This window comes from Chelonia mydas, chromosome 2 (assembly GCF_015237465.2).
Source record: "Chelonia mydas isolate rCheMyd1 chromosome 2, rCheMyd1.pri.v2, whole genome shotgun sequence".
Taxonomy (NCBI): domain Eukaryota; kingdom Metazoa; phylum Chordata; order Testudines; family Cheloniidae; genus Chelonia; species Chelonia mydas.
Window position 1 is genome coordinate 165,712,746 of NC_057850.1, and position 22,064 is coordinate 165,734,809.

Consider the following 22,064-nt stretch of genomic DNA (forward strand, 5'->3'; position numbering starts at 1 on the left):
TCAAGTAGGGAGTTAAACGCTCACAATAAATACTCTGCCTCCAAGTGGTCCTCCAACAAAACCAGAAAAAAACACACTTTGCCTTACTGATATTTCTAGGGTAAGAAACAAGGGCATACACACACACCCGTACGCTGGCTTCCTGGTTCTTTTCAGAATTTCTAAAGATACAGAAATCTCTAAATAAGTTAAGCATTAACAACGCCAAGTAGATCAACATCTAAATATTTTTGAAATACGTACTTAAGGTGCAGTTTTTAATGAGACTACATGCTCATAGTGAAACATCTTTAAATGAATGCAGGACTGGGGCATTAAGGAGCAGTGAGTTGATTATTCTTGCATATAAGGCCTGCATAAAGAAACTTACCATGCCTCTGTTTAAAGGAAGAGTTTCAAAACTAGTGCATATGGTGAACGCTGCTTCATTCAGTAGAACATTGCAGAGAAAACATCCTTAGGGTATGTCTCCTCAGCCCTTGGTAATAAGCCTCCTGGCCTAGGTCAGCTGGCTCAGGCTAGTGCTCCAAAAATAGCTATATAGACAGTACTTGGAGGTTGCGGCTTGGGCTGGAGCTCAGGCTGTGAAGCCCACCCTCTCCCTAGGCTTCAGAGCCCAAGCTGCAATGTCAAAGTGCTGCTTACATAGCAATTTTTGAGTACCAGTCTGAGTCTGTCATCCCGGCTGGGAGGCTCACAGCTGCAGGCTGCGAAGACACACCCTGCCTGACCCTGTTCACTTTGTATTAACCTTAAGTATTGGAGAAATGAGACATCTGGAGCAAGAAATCAATGTATTTTTGCTAAACTTTAGGACATGAACTGTGATCCTTTTTTCATGTTTACTTATTTATCTTTCCTTCCTCATTAAAGGCCAAAACAGGTTTCCTGGATGCCGCTGCAAAGCACAGTGCAACACTAAGCAGTGTCCATGCTATCTGGCTGTACGTGAATGTGATCCAGACCTCTGTCTAACATGTGGAGCAGCCGATCACTGGGACAGCAAAAATGTGTCTTGCAAGAACTGCAGCATTCAGCGGGGATCCAAAAAGGTGTATATGCTTACCTTTCTACACACACGTCCTCCCAGCTCCACTGTTTTTGCCTTTTTACATCATGTGTACAATGAGGGGGGTGCCTAATATTGTTTTCATGCCAAAAAATCCCAAGTGCACTGGAGTTTGGACTCTCCTGTGGTTTTTCTGGCCAACAAAAAGAGAGAGACTAGTCTGAAAGGGAAAATGGTTTCCACCTACTTTGCCATTCTGAGTTATGTGCTACTTTACTCATCTTTGTACAGCTCCTTATGCAACTTGTGCCACTATGGAATGGAACATCTACTGTTTTCTTCAGTACTAACTTGCGTGCAACATATGTAAACTGAAGCTGAGCATCACTTCTTGTAGGTTGAAAAAAATAGCATTTTAAAGCACTAGTTCATGGTTTCCATAATCAGATTAATATTAAAATGGTAAATATTGCACTTTTACAAGCAGACTTTTGCAGTTTTAAAAATCTCTTAATTTATCAAGTTTTTTTTAATATTCTGATCTGGAGGCCTTTAGTATAGAAAGATACAGTTACGCATGTGTCTTGTTACTTGGATTTATAACCAAACAATTTCTACCCCGTGGCCACTTCTACCCTGGAATGTTTTTTCATTAGCACTGTATCTGATCTCCTTTATGTGCACCTTCTTCCCCGACCCCACCCTCCCTTCCCAAGTGTTAGCGACTGTGTATGTTTATCATTTAAACATTCCAGAAAACTCAAGTCAGATGATACGTTTCTTGTTTCTCCCCTTCTCTAGCATTTGCTGTTGGCACCTTCAGATGTGGCGGGCTGGGGAATTTTCATCAAAGATCCCGTACAGAAGAATGAATTCATCTCTGAGTACTGTGGTGAGGTAAGGAAAGATAGTACCTTTCAAGTCAGTGGTTTTCAACCTTTTTCCATTTGCAGACCCCTAAAAAATTTTGACTGGAGGTGCGGACATCTTAGGAAATCTTAGAAATAGTCCAAGGATCACAGGTTGAAAACCACTGCTTCAAATGTATGTTTTAATCGTTACAGCTCTATGCGTAAGACATTTGTTTTTTAAAAATAGATGTCTCACTAAAATAATCAAGGTCACTTTCTTCAGTGATGTATCAGTTTGTGACCTTGACTAATTATAAAGCAAAACTAGTTAAATGGCTCCAGGCTTGGGAACTAGCTTGTTTGTAGATTTAGTACCCTTTTGAGGAATAAAGGAATGTTATACAATAATTCACAGCAGGTTTCAAGGTCTTGGCATTGCCAAAAGAATAAAAGCTTCCCTAGCATCTAGTATACATAGCTGAATCCATGGTTGATACTGACATTTTTCCACTGGCAAGATTTTTCATGACTTTTGGGTGCCTGTAAGGATGAGGCTGGAAGAGAGGATGGATCTAAAGGAGGGCTTCTCAACTTCATTTCACGGGGACCTGCTTCTGACAACAAAAATTACTACATGACCCAAGGAGGGGGGACCTGAAGCCTGAGCCCACCAGAGCCCTGCCACCCTGGGTGGGGGGACCAAAGCCCAAGGGCTTCAGCCCCTGGCAGGGGGCCTGTAACCTGAGCTCTGCCACCTAGGGCTGGAGCCCTTGGGCTTGGGCTTCAGCCCCCGACCCCACCAGGTCTAATGCCAGCCCTGATGACCCTGGTAGAACAGTCACGACCCACTTTGGGATCCCAACCCACAGTTTGAGAAACACTGATCTAAAGAGCAGTCCCAGTTAAAATAAATCTGGAGCTTCCGGCAAAATCATTTGACTGCCAGCATAAGAGACTGCCAAGATTCAGTATGCAATACTGCCCTCTAACCGCCCCAAATGCCGATATCAGGCTGTGTGAAAGGGAGAGCTAAGGCCCAGAAGTGAGTGTCCTGCACAGAGTGAGTTGATTTAAGTTGCTTTGATTTAAATTGTCATTTTCAATCACAGTATGATTAAATCATGTTGTGCATTTGTACATTTTTTTTGCAATTGAAAGGTTGATCCTTATTGGTTAGTAACTATTAAACATGTTGATTTGCAACTAAGTAGTCTTTACACTAAATTTGGTGCTTCCTTTTGCTAACCAGGAGAATACATATAGCTGTACACATTTATTTAAGCAGATATGTAGCTTAACTTACATTTAGATTTTTAATGTTTCTTTTTAGAAAATGGTGAAGATGCTTTCTTCTTTACTAGATAATTAACTTTTGTATCAAGCTCTGTTTTCAGATTTGATTGAAAATGCACAACAACAGCTTTAATTTTTTTTAAAATTAAATAAAACTACCTTAAGTGGGCTGGATATATAAAAGGGAAAAAAAGTTTATCAAAACATGTTTTGTAGTTAAAACTGATTTATTAAAGGAAGTAATTATCTGTTAGTAAATTGTAGTGATTGTTTCTGATCACCATGACCTTCAAGATTTCAGAACTAGTAGATCTCATCCTCTCACACCTAGTTTTTATTTATAGATTGGAAAAGGAAAACAAGCTTTCCTGCTTTTTCAACTGTGAATGAACTAGTAATTGAACTGAACTAGTTGAATAAACTGAAACAAAGAAAATATTCTCTCTGAACCTGCAGAAGAGGCTATTGATGTTAAAAGCTGGTTTAGCATTTCAACGAATTGGTTCCAGATGCTTAGCCAGTGACTTCTACCAGTTCAGTGGTTTGACCTTTCTTAAAATGTGGCTGCAAACATGTAGTACTTAATATTATTTTATGTATTTAATTTAAATGATTTATCTATTTCAAAATTAATTTTAAATGGGTTGAACTGAAAACTGTTAAATTTAAAAAAAAAAATTATTTAAAGTTTATATATCTTTAGAGAAACAGAATAACAAAATAAATGTCTCCCTTCTCGGCTGAGCTGATAGTGCTCTTTTGGGTTACTAAATAAGAGAAAGCCCTAGTTAGTGTAACTTCGTATGCTGAATTGGAAATGTCTCCAAGATGACAGCTATAGACTTTTATTAGTCTTGCAGTCATTGTCTTTGCATCCACCCACAGAACAGCATAATCTAAGACCACTTGTCAGCCTTAGCTGTAGTGTTAAAGTTTTCTCTGTCTTAATTCCACTTGCAGTATCAACTTCATTCCAGAATGCAATAAGTCTTTGAAAAGTTAGGATTCCAGTTATGATGGGCTTTAGATGTGGAGCAACTTTGACATACAGTCTGAGTAGGCATGAGAGACGGACCTGCTTGAGGCTGTAGGCTATTTCCATTACCAGCTGAAAAATAAATGGCCTTTTTTATAAGCAATATTTCTTTCAGATTATTTCTCAGGATGAGGCAGACAGAAGAGGGAAGGTATATGACAAGTACATGTGCAGCTTTCTATTCAATTTGAATAACGGTACGTATGTTTAGCTATTGATTTTAATTGACACAACTAAGATTTTTCAAAACCTCCATTTAGCTGCCACCTAACCCTGGAGGCACCTAAATTCTGCCAGTGTTCACTTCTATGTCCAGGTGGGATTCTCAGAGTAGGTGATTCCTGCCTATCTCACCTGCGGGGCCTGATCCAGTGGGCACTCTCAGAGCATACCTACCATATTGGGCCTCATGTACATGTAGAGTCCTCTGTAACTGTCCTTTGTGAAAGGGTTTGTCCAAGAATCCGGTGCCTAAACACCTTTCATAGATGGGGCTTAGGCAGTAGGAAATGCTAAGGAAAGAGATTGGGCCTATTTTAGGCCCTTCCCAGCTCAGCATGCTGGCTTCTGAGAAATCCTATTAGGAACCTAACTCTCCCTATGCTCTGCATAGGGAGCCTACCTCATGGCTGGGGATGCTACGGGACAGCATGGTGCTTAAAAGTTAGGTGTCACAATGCTCACTGTTGCACTACTGAAGTCCCTTTGTGGATCTAGCCCTGAGTGCTGCAAAAAGTTCATAAAGGAAGCTCTTTATATAAAAAGGTCAGTACATTTTAAACAGCTTGTAGACTTGGAAGGAAAGAATCCATCTAATTTAGAAACATCAGTGTACATCATTTGGGCCGGAGATGGATGGAGGTGGAATGTGTAAAAAGATTAGCAGGTGGAAACCTCAATTTTAGGAAGTTTAGAATGTTTAACTACAAATGCCATGATATTTTAATATAGCAACTTGTTAGCCTTCCCTGAGGAAAAGTTAACATCGGAGAAGGTTTTTCAAAATGACTTTCATGTGTGAAGCTGAACACACTAAAGTTATAACCTGGCAGGTGCATAAAATAGGCGATGAGCTGTACAGCATATTCTCAGATGTGCTTAGAAAGCTCTTTAGAAGAAACCTTTTCTAACTGCTCACATTCTCTTCTAGATTTTGTGGTTGATGCAACACGCAAGGGTAACAAAATCCGCTTTGCAAACCATTCAGTAAATCCCAACTGCTATGCAAAAGGTAATACCAGACAAAGTTAGTCTAACAATACATGAAACATCATTATTGTTGAATGTTGAATAAGAATACACGTTTAAATGGTGGCAGAATGTGTAAATACAAATAAGTCATGCAAATGTGAGCTAAGACCCTGACCTTATACTCTCTCTCTCTCTTTTTAAACAGTTATGATGGTTAATGGAGATCACAGAATAGGTATATTTGCGAAGAGAGCCATTCAGACTGGTGAAGAGCTGTTTTTTGACTACAGGTTGGTACACTATAACAAGATCTTTGTTCTAGGGCCACTGTGGCCAAGCCTGATTTTTCATCACATTGAACCTTTAATATCTGAGATTGGATCATGTCATTTAGATGCCTCACTCTTTACCTCAAAACCATCTTTGGGTCTCAGCAGATGCCTTATGCCAGCAGTTGTCTTCCTCCCTCAAATGCTGGGATTTTGCTGGCGAAGGAGACAGCCATGAACTTGGGGCACTTCTGTCTCTGGAACTCATAGGCACAGTCTAATTAAAGCAGGTAGTCAGAACCTTGAACACTTAAAGCCCAGGCCTTATAGGGAGGAATATCACTGTTCTATACGAAAGAGACAAGGATGGGACAAGTACCTAAACTTTACGTATTCCCCCCCCAACATCCAAGTTTGCCAATTACAAAAGACCAGATCTACACTTAGAACTTTTGCCAGTAAAATCTGTCAGGGGTGATTGAGACATTTTTAAAGTGCTTGTGAGTTGTTTCTTTTAAATTCCCAAGCAAAATAAAACATTTGTGCTACTGGTGCTTTTCCAGTATAGATTAGGCTTAAGTGTCCTGCCTTATGTGCTATTTAAACACACAGGCGGAGCAAACAGTTGCACCGTTCATTGTCTAGTGCTGACGGCACACTGGACCAGATTTTTAAAGACAGGCATTGCTCTGCTTAGTGTTGCAAAGCCTAAATGATTTTGACAGCTAAGTCCCATATCCAAATGTGATTTAAAGTAGCTTGAGTAGCTTTAGAAATCTGGTCCACTGTGATTGCCGTTTATGGAAACACAACTTTGGAACAAACTTCCTGGGTCATTGCGTTCAGGCCCCTGCTATGACAGGCAACCCACCATCTGTCCTGTTTATATATTTATCAGACTAGTGCAAGGCTGTTTCGCTCCTCTGATGGTTAGAAACCATCTAATTTCCAGCCTAAATTTATTCACGATCAGTTTATACTTAGCCTTGGATGGATTAGGTTTTTATTGGCAAATTTCAGTAAACATTGTTTCACTGTACATACACACACTGGTGAAAAAATATTTCCATCAGTCAAAGTGAGAAAAATGCTGCTTGAGAACTTTTGATTTCAAGATAATTATGTTGATATTCAAGACACTCTTATCATAGTTAACACAAGCTATACAATGTCTGGTATTATTCTTCCTCCCCTTCTTCCCCTACAACTGGAAATTTAAAGTTTAAAAAAAAAGCTCCCAACTAAGCATTATTTATCAGTTAAATGAAATTCCCGCAAGTCTATGCACACTGATTTCTACCCCAGTCTCTGTTTTAACATGAATTGGGCTCTCACAGCACTAGAGCACTCTACCACCATGGTTGTTCCTTTGTCTTCTTCTAGCGCAATAACTTAAATGCAAGGGCACAAAAGCAACAGAATTGTGTTCAACCTTTTATGTGATTGGATCCCAATATCTTTGAGAGGCTCAGCACCTTAAACTCCTCTTGACGTTACTGATGGGACCGAGCATGCTACAACTTTATTAATCTTGTATTTGATATGTACGTCTTTTTTCCTCCCCAGATATAGCCAGGCTGATGCACTGAAATATGTAGGCATTGAAAGAGAAATGGAAATCCCTTGATACCAGCTACCTCTACTTTTGAACAGCTGCCTTATCTCCAGGAATTTTCTAGTACTGTGGGCAATTTTAGAAAAATGATGCAATTTGAAATTCTGAATTTGCAAAGTACTGTACCAGTAATTTATAGTAACAAATTTCAAAATCAACTTTTTATTGCCTTCTCACTAGCTGCAAAGTGTTTTGTACCAATGAACTTTTGCAATAATGCGGTGTGGTACATTTTTCAACCTTGAATAAAGGATACTTGAACTTCTTCATTTTGAGTGTATTTGAGCTACAGTGGTTGTTAAAATAACTTTGGTAGAGAAAGAGTCTTTTGAGGGTACATAGTGCACTTAAACAAAAGGTAAAAGCAGCAACAAGTGTGGTTTTGTTTTTTTTAAAATGAGTATTTATCTAGCCTGTTGTCTGTGGGGGACTAAAACACAATTAGCTGACTGGGAAATAGAATTCAATCCCCCTGCTGCTTTGTTTTTAAGGACAAGTTAGTACCTAAACCTATGTATTCACTTGAACTGATTGGTAGTCTTTAAATTGGGGCAGGCACAGACCCTTTCTCCAAACTGTATGTGGGGGCATCTTAATTGCACTCTAGGTGACGTTCAGCTAAGTTAGTCTATGTTAATTAATACGCTTTAAATGCATGCCTTTAGTTAACAGCCTCTACACACAAGCCTGATTTAAGGCTACTTTAGTTCTTAAACTACACTTATCTTAATTCTCTTCCAAAGGGAAAAAGTAAGTATGGAACAGTGTCCTTCCACTGCCCTAAAGCTCTCAACTTTTCCAGAATACTGTACCCCTTTCTGTCTTGCATACCCCCAAGTTTTACCTCACTTTAAAACTACTTGTTCACAAAATCACAATACAATATTTATATTCTAATTGATTTTTTTAATTACTGAGACTTGTACTTACATTTCAGTGTATAGTATATAAATAAGTCACTGTTTCTAGTACTTTTTATGTAGTGTATTGTGAAACTAGGCAAATATCTAGATGAGCTGATGTATGTGGCCACTGTTTTAGGGTATATTGTACACTAGAGCCCATTGGCCTCAGCATACTAACACCTGCAAGTCTGAAGTGGATAGATTTGAAATGGCTTTTTTTGTAATAGTCGTACGTGATCCTGGCTGATTTACTACTGCACAGCCATCAAGTTTGCCAAAACAGGGCAGCACCCACTATGGAACTCAGCTGTACAGAGAGAACTGGTTGAAAGTTTGTAAGGGAACAAGTTGCTGTACAAAGACATTTCAGTAAGGTTCAAAATGAAACCTTTAAGAAAGGTCAAAACCAGCTATTGTCAGCATATTATGTTTTATTCTGTCCTTACTTCCCAGATTCATCCTCCTTCATTTGCAAGAGCTGCTATTGCCAACCGACATGCCAAACCTGTGGGGCAAAAAACAGAAATTGGGCTTGTTTTTAGGTTATAGGGTTTTTTTTTTTTTTTTTTTTTTTTTGATTTAAACTCCTGGCAAGCAAGGGGGGAGTCAGAGGTGCACAGTGGCCCTACCACAGTCCCAGACTGCACACTGGAGGGAATCTAGTCAGAGTGTTGGGTACTTAGGGATTGGCTTGTTTTGAACTGGGATTAGCTTGGTTTTTAGTTTAGTGTGAAAGTTGGCATTCGTTCTCTGCTTTTGGTGCACAACAGCTGCCAGAGCCCGATCACTCAAAACTGCAGACAAGGGCAAGGATAAACTTTCACAAAGTAGATGGGCTCAGTATATGAATGTTACTGCAAGAAGGTACACACTGGGTATTAAATTATAGTCACATGCCAGATGGGAGCACAGTTCTCAAACCCCAGTTTCTATCCCCCAGGGATCTTCTGTGTATTAGTTACCTTGATCCCTCACCCCTGCAACATCTGCCATACAAACCTCCCTGACAGACAGCCACCACTGTAGTGGTCCCAAACTGGTGCCATTAGCTTCCAGAAGGCAAGTGCTGCAATGTCAGCAGTCCCTTCAGTACTCACCAGTGGTATTCCCTCATGCTGAAATAATGCAGCAACGCATTATCCTAAGGCTAGAGTAACTTCCATCGGTCTCTGCTGGAACAACTTCCACTATCTTGTAGCTATTTTTCAAAGGCTCCAGCAGAAACCAAGAATTCATCCATACCTCATTACAGAAAAAACAGCAGCCATGCAGGCCTGCAGCCAGCTTATATTGGAGACTCCATAGACCTGTTGCCACCCTGTACCCTTCTCAGTATTTTGGGAGCACTAGCAGAAATGGATAATTGCTGCTCTATTAACTTGGGTTCTCCACAGGCCATCTCAGAAAGTGGCTATAAATCCATCTGCTAGCTCACTTTAACCAGATTTTTTCTTCTGCTTCTGTTTGTTGGTCCAGAGCACTCCTATCCTTGTGTAGAAACTATCGGGCTGCAGTTTAAACAAGGAGCTTGGTAAGCCATAGCAGAGCAATAACCATTTCTGGCATTGTAACCATTTTCTCCCCCCTCCATTTCTAGCTTAGTCCTTCTTCCCAGGGAAAAGTGCCGAGTGTTCTGCAGAAACATTTTTGAATGAGCCTAACCCAAAACAACCACCAACTCCATGGCTTGCACACAAGTCAGTGTGTCAAAAATGCAGCACTTTAAAACTGGCAAAAAAATAACCACAGACAACATTCCTCTAAACTACAAATGGCATTTACCACCTTCCCAACACAGTTTGTATTACTGTAAGGGCAGACTGCAGTGTGTTGACACAGGCCTAGTAGCAGCATGCACACCTCTTAGAGATGGGTGTGACACAGGACGGTTTTTAAAGCCTTTAGCTCACTTGTAACAGCTCCCCACAATTAATTCAAGAGGGTATAGTCATTTTTGCCATTTTTTGTTACACCTTCACTAGGGCAAAGCAGCAGTGCTTTCGACAAAGCAAAACCAGAACCGTTTTATCCCCTCTAAATGCTTCAAGTCCAGGAGGTGCCAAGACAATCTCCTCACACATCTTTGTTAGCCACCTCTCTTCACTTCCCATAACACACACTGTGGGGATTTCTAAGAAAAAAGGTTTAATGCTATGGTGTCTCTGAGTGCAGAAGGTGCACCCGAAAAATCAAGTTGGAGCCTCTGCTCACGATGAGGATTTGGAAACACTAAGAGCAAGAATTTATTTTCCATTTGTAGAGATAGTGAGTACAGAACTCCCACCATTAGGAAACAAGGGTTTGGCTTTATTGCATTTTAATCAGGCTTCCACAGCCAGGAGATTATGTAAGTTTAAAGAAACAATGCTGTAGATGTTAGAGCTAGAGTCCACTATATGAAAAAAGATTGAGCATCAGCACACATGCTCTGAGATTAAGTACCTAATTTTAATAGTTTTGTCTGTGGGAATGTGCATCCAAAATATATTACCACACTATTCAGAAAAGTGACATGATTAATCTTGGCCAAAAATATCACCTGACAGCATAAGTAGATGAGTTTAGTTTCTGGTGTATCCATTTTGAGAAAAATTCTGAAACAAATGCCAAAACGTTGTTGCCCATCTTCCAAGTTTCTGCTATTTATCTTGAAAAATCCGTGCACACTCCTCCCCCACCAAGCCACAGATACAGAATGATTTTTCAATCCAGTGCTGTGTTTTGCTTGAATCACGGGGAAAGGAAAGAAAGCAAAACTAATGAATTACTGTAGCTTTCATAATCATTAGACCTTTTATTTACATTTAGAAAGTAGTGAAACTTAGAACAATAAAACCAAATGCAACTTGTACAGAAATCTTTTAATTTTTTTTTTATTTATCACATTAAAAAATGAAACACACTATACAAATGGGTTTTCATAGCAGATTACACATAGGTCCCTTCAGACTCGCTCTCAAAGTGCTGCCGACATTTCTAAGCGCTGCCTGTGGGGGCAGCTATTTAGCATATAGCCCATGTATTGATTTAAATGCAGTAGCATGCAACCCTCAGTGGAGAAGGGTTTGATTCCTTTCTGTTCTTAAATTAGGTTAAATGGCATCGGTGTCCATATTTACATACTTGAAATGTGTCAATCCTGAGCAGTTCCGATGTAAATCTGAGACTGGCTGATGGGAGTCCTGGTCTCAGTTATTAAAAAGGGAGGTCCAAATGGCAGCAGACTGGCTGCTATGAAGTTCAGTTGTTTTCATTCTTTCAATCACATAACTATTTGCTGAGCGTCTCACACAGTCAGACAACTGCTAATAAAAATGCTAAGCCAAGTAACTGTAGGTGTCCTTCTCACCATCCACACGCTCCAAGTACTCCTTCTCAATCAGAATGTCAATGCATTTCTGTAGGAGAGATGGGGAAAGGCCAGGAGTGCATTTCATAAAACAAACCCCAGACAGGCACTTTGCAGCAGGTATTTTAAGAGCAAGAAAACTTTTTGCTTGCTATAAGCTTTTAACAGTTTAAGCTGTTAAGTGCCATGCTGAATACATATTTCTCCTGAAGACTAGCATTAAAACTATTTAGCAGGGAAATGGCATAAATAATGGACCATTTAAACTATGGGAATTTTTTGGCCATGCCTCAAAGACGCCACTCACAAACACCATTCAATGAAATAAAGGTGACTTGATGCAGTCAAATGTCACTAATTCCCTGGGAGACTCACTGAACATTATTATTCTGTAAGTGAGCAATAAAACAATTAAACCAAGATGTATCTGGTTCCTTTATTTTGACAACTGTATGATAAATTATTATTTTACAATTCACGCTACAGTATGCTTATTGGCACATGACGAAGTCTTATTATTTAGCTTTCCCATACCAATATGCTTGGAGAAGCTATAAGAGAATAATTAAATGTTTCCTACTTAAAAGTACAATAGTTGAATAATTTATTTCTTTAATCTTTCTAAAATCACTCCATTAACTCAGACACTTGTTAAAAAAATTAAGATCCATTATTGCTGATCTGACATACCTTAATTACTGGAACTCGTGGTTTGAATCTTGAGGACAGCTGGGTTAGAACTTCTCCAAGCAACTGCTGGTGTTTTAGAACCTTTCTCATTTTCATAATTCTCACAATAGCAGCCTAAATAGCAAAGTAGAAACAGACTTTCTTAGGAAGATACAATTTGCTATTCTGGATCAAGCCAGTGGTTCCCAAACTTTTTACTAAGACAACCCACCAACTCCATTTGTCTTTCTGAGACCCATACAGGGTCCGAATCCCAGACTCCAAACTTCTCGGCCCCACCTCTGCACCCCCTACCCCAGCCCAGTGAAAGTGAGTGAGGGTGGGGGAAAGCGGGGGAGGGAGGGAGGGGGGCTGGAGTGAGCTAGGGGTGGGGCCTCGGAGAAGGGCAGGGCAATGGTGTTTGGGTTTGTGCAGTTAGACAGTTGGCAACCCTAGGACTGCAACGTAGCATATGGTGTCACAGGGCAACTCAGGTTTGGCCCAGCCTCCTCTGTCATAACAGAGGGGTGGCCGAGTCAAATTAGGGAGCGTAGCGTTTCACCAGATGGCAACACCTGGAGCTGGGCCCAGTCCTACAGGACAAGAGTAGGGTGACCAGTTGTCCCGATTTAATAGGGACAGTCCTGATATTTGAGGCTTTTTCGTATATAGAAGCCTATTATCCCCCACCCCCATCCCGATTTTTCACACTTGCTATCTGGTCACCCTGGACAGGAGTCACCACTGAGCAGTGGGCTCACTCTCCAACACTCTCTCCCTCTTGGGGGCCTCTCCTCCGCATCAGGCCCACAGCTCATCTAGAACCTTCCTGTGACCCGCTGTTTAGGAAACACTGCCTTCAGAGCTTTATCATGCCTCTACCAGAGGCTTGTATCTGCTAACGAAGAGGGGGATGAAAACATTGACCAGTGGTGCAACGAGGGGAAATGCGCATACACAGAGTTCTTACTGAGAAGTTTCAGAGAGTCTGATTAAAACAGTCAACACTCGCCATAAGCCTGTTCTTAGGCACATAAGACTCTACATGATTACAAATTGCTTTGCATAAGGCCAGGATTAGTAATGGACAGCGATGGCAACATTAGCCAGAACAGTGTCCGACAAGCAGCCTACTGAATGAATGTACTTCACTTCAGAAATGAGGCTCACGCTTAGTGCCAGTACAACTTTTTCCTCGGTAGGTGGATTTGGAGTTGCAGATGGTACAATGCAAGTCAACTCCACGATGATCATCTGAATCTGAACAACATTCTCAAGTGTACATCTCATCTAGATGCCCAGCAAAATCAATGTATGAATCCTCAGAACCTAAACACTCCTTACTATGCTGTTCAATGTCAGCAACGACAAAAAGCCATCCCCCTACGTTTTCTATTTATAAAAGATAAATATTTGAAAATCCTGTTATATGTCTTTTGTTTCAAGTTTGTTTTACCCAGGAATCGTGTTCTTTTAGGAATAAATATAAAAAAGCAAGATTCTGCAATATTTTCATGAAAAGTATTGAAAAGTTATGAGCTTTAGTTCATGGGCTGAAGCATACGCAGACTAAGGCCAGATGGTACCATTGTGATCATCTAGTCTGACCTGCATACCTCAGGCCACCCACTCCTATAATAGACCTTAACCTCTGGCTGAGTCACTGAAGTCCTCAAATCATGATTTAAAGACTTCATGTTATAAAGAATCTCTCATTTTGTCTAGTTAAACCAGGAACTGACCCATGCTCCACGCTGCAGAGGAAGGCAAAGACCTGGGGGAAAACTCCTTCCTGACCCCCAAATATGGCATCAACTAGATCCTGAGCATGTCAGCAAGACGCACCAGCGAGACACCTGGCAAAGAATTCACTGCAGTAACTCAAGAGCTATTTAGTGTACTCTTCGGCAGCTGGGGATATTTGGTACTAGCAGTCGCAGATCGCCTACAATAGCATGTGGTTGATCTCATCAAACTACTATCCAACGCACCTGAATCAGTAGTTTCCGGTCTTCCTCTATATTTTTGTGTGTAGTTTCCTGCTCCTGCTTCTGTTCAGTCTTCATTGGCACATTGATGTTGACCCTCAATTTTTTGCTGCCAGGAAAGGGAAGTAAATAATTAGACTAATTTCAAAAAGAAAATCTGAATGGAAAGTTGGGAATATCTGATTACTCCTTCCATTTCCAGTTCTACAAAAAGAACGAATTTCCCCCATTTGCTCCCAACACAGCTTTTCTTACTTAGGGACAAGGAGGATAGGATAGGAGAGAAATTTCATAGTTGCCTCCTTTCCCCCAAATGTGACATTGGGCAGTGATCTTCAAATGATCTTAACACTGTGATATTCTTTATTGTAAAGGCTACCTAGGCCAGATGGAATACATTTCATAGTACTCTAGAGTACAGAAGCACAACTGGACACTATATACCATAATCCCAACAAAATGGTGAATACAAGAAAGGTTTGTGATTTGTCAAAGTGATAATGAGATTTATCCATCAAACTCTTTCTTATGTGAATAGCCCCACTGAGTTTGCAGGATCAGAACACATTTGGACAAAATCCTGGTGCAAAAGCATAGACTTAAATTGGGAGGACTGCACATTTCGATTAAGTTTTGAGTCTTCTTTTAAGTAGAAAACCAAATAGATCTCAAACTATGGCTTTGTTTTAAAAATAACTAAGATAACAAAATATAATGTTTGAAACCTAGGAATTTTGATCACAAAAGTCAAATAAAAACTACTTGTGCATTTGACTGTCAAAGGAGTACAGACTTTGAAACTTAAAAGGAACTTATATCTGGGGGGGGGGGGGGGGGGGGGGGAGAGATTTACCTGCATTACTCAATTCTAAGGTTCATTTATTTTTACCATTCATATTTGTTCACTATTTACATTTTACTTCACATGGGACCCAAAACTGGAACTGCATCCTCATGTGTCGATCCTGGCACCCACGTGAAACCCCACTGAAGTCAATATGGGTCCATCCACACAGACACGGTCACTGTCACAGGATCAGGGCCTTAAGACAGTACAACCCTATATGCCAGTTTCACTTTCTGGTCCTCAACAACTACTAGCACAATGCATATGAGAGAGTTTGATACTGCAGGAACTTTAACAATAAAAACTCAAAGCAAAACTGCCATTTGTATTAAATTTACCTAAAAATAAAACATACAAAGCTTAAGATTTGTTCTGGGAACCAAGGATAACATTTTCAAAAGAGCCAAAGCCCTATTTTCAAGAGTCACTCGGGTACTTAGGAAACCTAAGTCTCATTGACAGTTAGGCTTGTAAGTTACTTTTGAAAGCAGAACTTTGAAAAATTACCACTTAATCTTCCTCAAGAACAAGCTGTGAACAATTTGGATTATTGTTTATTTACCAGATCAACTGCAATTAGTTATCCCACAGACTTTTGGCCTCACTTGGAGTGTTGCCTCTATGAGAGAGAAATGGAACTGATGCTGCGCTCCCATTCTATGAGCATACACATGGGACAACAGGAAATTACAACATTTAGGAGAAAAGTCAATATGTTGGTTAACTTACTACATTCTGATCCTAGCAAGGAGAGGATTGATTAAGTCTGGAATTTTTCCTTCATAATAATGTTAATTAATTTGTTTCAAGTATAGATATTGTTGCATTACACATTTGTATATTTTATGAAGATTGGTAGAAATCCTGACCCAAAACCCACTATTGCAGTTTGATATTTTTCAAATAAGCCATAGTTATAAACATCCCTATGAATTCACTGCTCTGGTGAAAACAGAATTTTCTCTATTTAACTGATTTTGAAATTCAAACAAAAGAAGTGGTTGCTTTGTAAAAAGGAGAGTACAAAAAAAAAAAAGATAGTGAACATTAAAACAAAACAGATAGAAATACATCCAGTGTTAAAGAACACTGCACAAGGATGATCATGGTACCTGCTGATCACATGGCTAATTATTACCATTCCACATGTAAAATAAGTGACATTATTTTAGAACACTCGACTACAGAATTTGTAAATCTGATACGGCTATAATTACACGTAAATAAGAGGTTACTTCTAGACAAAGCATAACAACATCAGTGTTGCTAACACCAAATAATATAACTGTTTATGAATTCTCATAAGAGAGAATACTCAGCCCTCTAGTTTGTTTGGAACATCCCTCTAGCTCAGATATGGAGGAAAGGAAAAAGATTAAATACAAGGGAGAATTTCTAAATACAAATTTCATTTAATTTCATTTCACACAAAATGTGGTTTATTTTTTAGAATGTGGATTAAGTTACATGCGCTACACTAAAAGGTTTCTTAAATAAACCATCATCAGTATGGAATTCATAACTGAGATTACACAAAAACCACTACTGTGTAGTTTGAGATGTATAGCTATAAAAATGGCATTGGAACAACAGGAGCTAACAGAAAGACACTGCAAAGAGAATCTTAGTTTTTAAGGCACTTCAGCGCTCAAAATCTCTAAATAAGCACACTGATCTTTTTCAGGGGCTGTTTTTAATGGCCATGCGCTTAAATCTTTGGATTTGGTGGTTTGTTTTTTTTAATTAATAAGACCCCTTTAAATGTAATTTATTTACTTGGCTTGTGTAAGTCAGGACCAATGGCAAAAAACACGGTGATGGCACACTAGCCAAATGTGTCTATGTGATCAAAGTCTAACTAAATTAAACCAGATTTTACTGTGCCCCAGTGACTAGCAAGAATCAAGAGCTGAAGATGTGAGAGTATGTTTACTGACACTGCTGGTGAGTGCCATCCTGTTTGCTTTATAGACCCATTAGAGTGCTTGCTCAACCATAGCTATCGCATTGCTAAAGTGACACTATAAATAGCAGGAGCTTCAGAGAAACAGATTGTTACCATTTATACACAACTGGTTTATACTATTAGATTCTTCTTACTTTTTGTAACCAAGATATAGTTTTATTAAGGTATCCGGCTTCAATTCCACCTCATCCACATTTGCATTTTCATCTTCCAAAACCTACAAGAAACAAAAAATTATTGTATATTTGCTAAAATGTTTTTCTATAAATTAAATATGCAAGAAAGCAAAAGAGCTTACCAATAACTTTGACTTCAGTAAGATCTGTAGAACTTGTGCCAAGATATCCTACAAGTTAGAGGAGAAATTATCAATGCAAACTTAAAATACATTTTTCTTCAAATGTCCAATGAACTTTGACATTGAGTTATAACAAAATAATTGAAAGGTCCTGCAATGTACTGGAACTATTCAAATTTCATTTTTCATAGCTACAAAAATATGTCCTGCAGGCAGAATTGAAAAAAATCACCAATAGGTACAGAAAAATTGCAAAAATACATGTCGAGCATTCAGACAGTGAGAATAAATGATTGAAAAATACCACAAAAGCTCAAGGGAAATATTAAAAACTTTTCATTTTAGAGGACTAAAAACAAAGCATTCCACTTTAGCATGAACCCAATAGTAGATTTTCCCCTTCCTTGTGCCAGACTACTCTGAGGTTCCTCAAACAGACAAATTTCCAATTACCCCATTAATGACCCTTTCCCCACTAAATAGTGCTGACATGCAGGAAAGCATCTATCCAAAGACTATTTCATTCATGCTGAGTAAGAACTCAGAAAATGCACGATGGCAGATGTCTGAATATTTTTTTCCCCCAATACAAAACACTGGAGGCCAGTCCCTGAGGAAGCTGCATCTCCAGTATAGACATGTGAAGCTGCTATTTTCCCTGCTGAAACTGAACCCAGTTTGAAGCAGGTGGAAGCTCCATCCGTGAAAATAGCAGCTTTGTCTGTTTACAACTATCGGTTTGCACTGGGTGCAGCTACATCAGTGGCTGACAATGTCCATAAAGGAGAGGCAATTCCCCAGTGTGGACAAACACCTATGAATTTTCTATGAAGCATCTAAAACTCTAATTTGTGTTCACAGATTTATTCTCTCTTTGGCAGGTCACTTAAGTTTGCTGACCATGGATAATTTGCTTTTCCCTGACATGCCTTAGCAGACCTCATGTGAGCCTATTTACACCTGGTTCTTAACAGCTGAGGTACAGCGTCTGCTTTTGAAGAAACAGTAGGGCATAGCCTCTCCAAGTAAAACAAACACTTAGCCAATGCACCTATATTCTCAACGTGTTCACGTTCTTAATCTTTCAGGATATAAAACATATGGGAAAGTCTAGGAACTTGATAATAAAGGGAGACTACCATGTTTCCCAAAAACAGAAGTTTTAAAACAAAAATACACGCACTAGAAAACCAATGACGAATTACAGGAGCAGAGGAGAGAGGCAGAGAGTAATATCATTCTAAAGGATTCAGCATAGTGATTAGTGAGAGTGTCTACACACTTCAGGATTTGCTAGAAACCTCAGAAATAAAACCTAGAAGAGGTTATGATTACTGGAAACTGAACAGGAAGGTAAGTTGACCAACAAAGCAACACAACTGCTACCACAAGAACAAAAACTAACATTTAAGTCAAACAGATCTCACCTTCTGCTCCCCTTTTCATGATAGCAGTAAGTGTGCTGAACCCCATGACCAGAGACTTTACATTGCAGTGGTAACATAAAACTAGTGTAATACAATACATAATTAAGACACTACCATTTTTATCTGAGTACTGTCTGTCAGCTGTTGAACAGTATAGGCATCTTCTGTGTTGTACTGTAGTAGGATTGCCATCTGGAACGTCGATGCCTTCCAGACCCCAAAGAAAGAAAAGAAAGGCCAAATATAAAATCTAAGTGAAAATACGCACAACTTGAATGTGTATTTGAACTTGAAAGCCTTGGAAAATTCACCAATCACGAACACACCCACACCCACAAACAGCCGCCCCCCCCCCCGCCCCCGACTGAATTGAAACCTTGATGAAACCTGATAACTAAACAATTATGGCTAGGCAAACAAAAGTTCATAATACTCTATTTGAAGGATTCATCACTTTAAAAAAGTGAATATTCAATGTATGTTTAAATGATCCTTCGTATTCAAGTTTACCATTTCTTCTCTGCTATTAAACAGCATTCAAATGGATGTTTAAGCAAAAATCTAGTTTTCAAAGATGTACTATTTTTAAAAAATGGGAGCTAGGGACTGTACTATAGTTATTTTTTGAAAGATTTTGAGTAAATTTTCCTCTATGCCAAAATATAATGAGAAAGCAAATAGGCATAATGTTTGCAGCACAACTAACAACAGTGAGACATATTCATGCCTTCTGACATAAACACAAACTTGAATGAGAGGTGTACGTGTGAACGACAATTGAGAACTGAGAAATTAGGCTCACATGCTTTCAGACTGTGCTCTTTAAAGAGCTTCATGGAACTGCCAATAAAACACAAGATTTGCTATTTAAAATGGGAGATAAATCTTCAGACCAGGAACCTTGAATGGAATCATTATGCAATGCAGCAAGTCTCTCTGTATATTTCGCATGTGCTCACCATTGTTCCAGTATTCTTTAAATCGAAATCTTTGTTCCAGTATTCTTTAAATCTAAATCCTACGATTGTGACCAGTTGAACTACTTGAAGACAGTTCCTTCCATGTATCGTGGTGCCAAAGCTATAGCTTTCTTTTTACCCATACGTTTCTGATTTCAAAATATTTGTTACCCAATTATGAGTATTTTCCATGTTATCCTTACTATAGAACCTAGACACAGACTATTGGATTTCACAGCATGACATCAGAAACATTTAACATACAACCGTAGATAAGAGACTAATTTCATCAAGGCCTATGAACGACAGGGCACACACTTAGGGTTTGTTCATGTTTATCACCAGTAGTACTGACAATATAAATGTACATTAAATGCATACGTTCGTCTGAGGAAGGTATTTGAGAAGGCAAAAAGTCTCAGTTTATTTTAGACAGTCAGATAAAAGACCTGATCCTGCACACAATTATGCACACGTTTAGCTTTAAAGTCAACGGGATTACTCATGTGAGTTAAGCGATGTGCATACGTGGTTTTCAGAGTGGCCAGGCACAGTATACACACGTTTTAGGGTCAAACACTACGAGCCAGGAATCTGATTTGAGCGTCCCGGTACTTGCGCTAGCTCTCATCGAGCTGGCGTAAGTGTCAACAGCAGCGCAGCCATGACAGCACGAGTAGCAGCAGCTGATCCGTGCCAAGTGCACACGTGCCTGAAACCAACGGGCTCAGCCGTGCTTCCACTGCCACTACCTATGCTGCTGCCGCTGGATGAGAGCTAGCATGAACATTATACACGAGCAGGGGAATCACCTCCCAAACTCGTAATGCAGGCATAGCCTTCGAGAATCACCGAAATTATTAAATGAATTTAAAATGCTAACGTCAGATCCCATTATATAGCGTTTACTCACTTGGTTTCAGTGTTCAGACAAGTACAAAATAGAGCTCAACATACCCTATATTTATATTAGGCTGTTTGTGTGTTGACATAGGTAGTCACTGTTTTAATTCAGGGCAGAATCTAAGTCAGATCTAGCCCCTCCCCGAAAACCAGAAGTTTATACCATACTGAATAACTTTGGGAGAATGTACTCAGCCATTTTAAAAAGGAGTATAAAATAGGTGCTGGGGTTATAAAACTCTCAACCCACTGATCTCACTTTTTTTAAAAAAAAAAAACAGTTTATCTTCTTACAATGGATATCTCAGGGACTGCTGGCATACAAGGATTAAGACAAGCTGGAAATCTTTTGGAAAAAAGCAATGGAAAAACTTTTAAGGCCAGATTTTCAAAAGAGCTCAGCTCCTATTTAGGAACTAAAATGAAGTGGGAAGGATTTCCAAAGGGAGCCTTTTACAGTTTTGAGCACTTGAAAAATCTACCCACATTATTTTTTATGTCTAAGTGGATTCTGAATTCTTCAGAAAATCTGGCCCTTAAACACTTTAAAAGGAAACTCAGTGATATGCATAATTTTTAAATGATTTTCCTTCTCACTCTTTAACCACCTCCAAAGTTTAGAGCTAAAATATATTTCCTAATTTTTTCTCCACCATCGTGCACTCGTGTTTTGCTTTTGTAGGGATGTTTGTGAAGGCTTGCCTCTTATTTTTAAGATACATGAAACATTTATTCTGAAACTTTTCTCCCCAATACACAGAATTACATGTATAATTTTGTAATTTGCCTGACATATACCAAAAAATAGACCAAGTTAGGGACTTCCAACACTAAGGTCCCTCTACATAACAGCTTGGAAGAACTCATCACAAAAATGTTTAGACTACTCAATTATTCACTAAACCTTTTCACTAATACAAGGTTATTCTTACCTGTAATGTGTATCTATTTTTGAAACAGTTGGTAACCAGTTCCCCTTTGGATAGCTGATACAACCAGGTCAATTTTCTTCCACTATGACGACTGGCATAAAAAGCTGTAAATCTCTGATAACTTCGTTCCAACTGTATAAAAAAAATAAAAATGAAAAACAACATCACTGCATTTTCACACTTGGAAGTATATTTGAATCTACAGCGTGTAAATCAATCCAGACCACCCTTTGTTAACATGCCCTTTCCCTAGGGGGAAGGCTAGATAGAAAATTTAAAAAAGGTTCTTCAGACTTGCATACGAGTTTCCTTTTGTGAGCAACTTCACTTTAAATGTCATATGGAAAGGAAAAGAAAACAGGCTTATTGTTCTTTTGTTTCTTTCCAAGTATTAAGAAGGGCCTTAAAGGTCATTTCCTTTCCCCCCTCTTCTACTCCCTTACTCATTTGTTAAGTTAGAAATTCAGGTCTTAGCTAGCCTGAGGACCACAGTGACTGGAAAACCAGCCATCATGTCATCTCAAGAATCAACAGACTGAAAGCTGAGTAAGTGAGAG

At 39.2% G+C, this 22,064-nt stretch overlaps 2 protein-coding genes across 10 annotated transcripts in view; one reads left to right on the forward strand and one right to left on the reverse strand.

Moving 5' to 3' along the window:
- Positions 1-7,531, forward strand: part of EZH2 (enhancer of zeste 2 polycomb repressive complex 2 subunit) — an 84,625-nt gene extending 77,094 nt beyond the window's left edge. For all 7 annotated transcript variants that reach the window (XM_037889974.2, XM_037889978.2, XM_043540503.1 and 4 more), the window contains 6 exons: positions 874-1,052; positions 1,811-1,906; positions 4,305-4,386; positions 5,340-5,420; positions 5,586-5,670; positions 7,216-7,531. In XM_037889974.2, coding sequence (XP_037745902.1) covers positions 874-1,052; positions 1,811-1,906; positions 4,305-4,386; positions 5,340-5,420; positions 5,586-5,670; positions 7,216-7,276 — 584 coding nt within the window. In that variant the 3' untranslated portion in view covers positions 7,277-7,531. The remainder of the gene's footprint in view (positions 1-873; positions 1,053-1,810; positions 1,907-4,304; positions 4,387-5,339; positions 5,421-5,585; positions 5,671-7,215) is intronic.
- Positions 7,532-11,013: 3,482 nt separating this feature from the next.
- CUL1 (cullin 1) overlaps positions 11,014-22,064 on the reverse strand; it is an 84,081-nt gene continuing 73,030 nt past the window's right edge. For all 3 annotated transcript variants that reach the window (XM_043540506.1, XM_037889979.1, XM_043540505.1), the window contains 7 exons: positions 21,508-21,639; positions 18,828-18,920; positions 17,287-17,334; positions 17,123-17,205; positions 14,179-14,284; positions 12,209-12,322; positions 11,014-11,567 (listed from right to left, as the gene is read on the reverse strand). In XM_043540506.1, the coding sequence (XP_043396441.1) occupies positions 11,487-11,567; positions 12,209-12,322; positions 14,179-14,284; positions 17,123-17,205; positions 17,287-17,334; positions 18,828-18,920; positions 21,508-21,639 (657 nt within the window). In that variant the 3' untranslated portion in view covers positions 11,014-11,486. The remainder of the gene's footprint in view (positions 11,568-12,208; positions 12,323-14,178; positions 14,285-17,122; positions 17,206-17,286; positions 17,335-18,827; positions 18,921-21,507; positions 21,640-22,064) is intronic.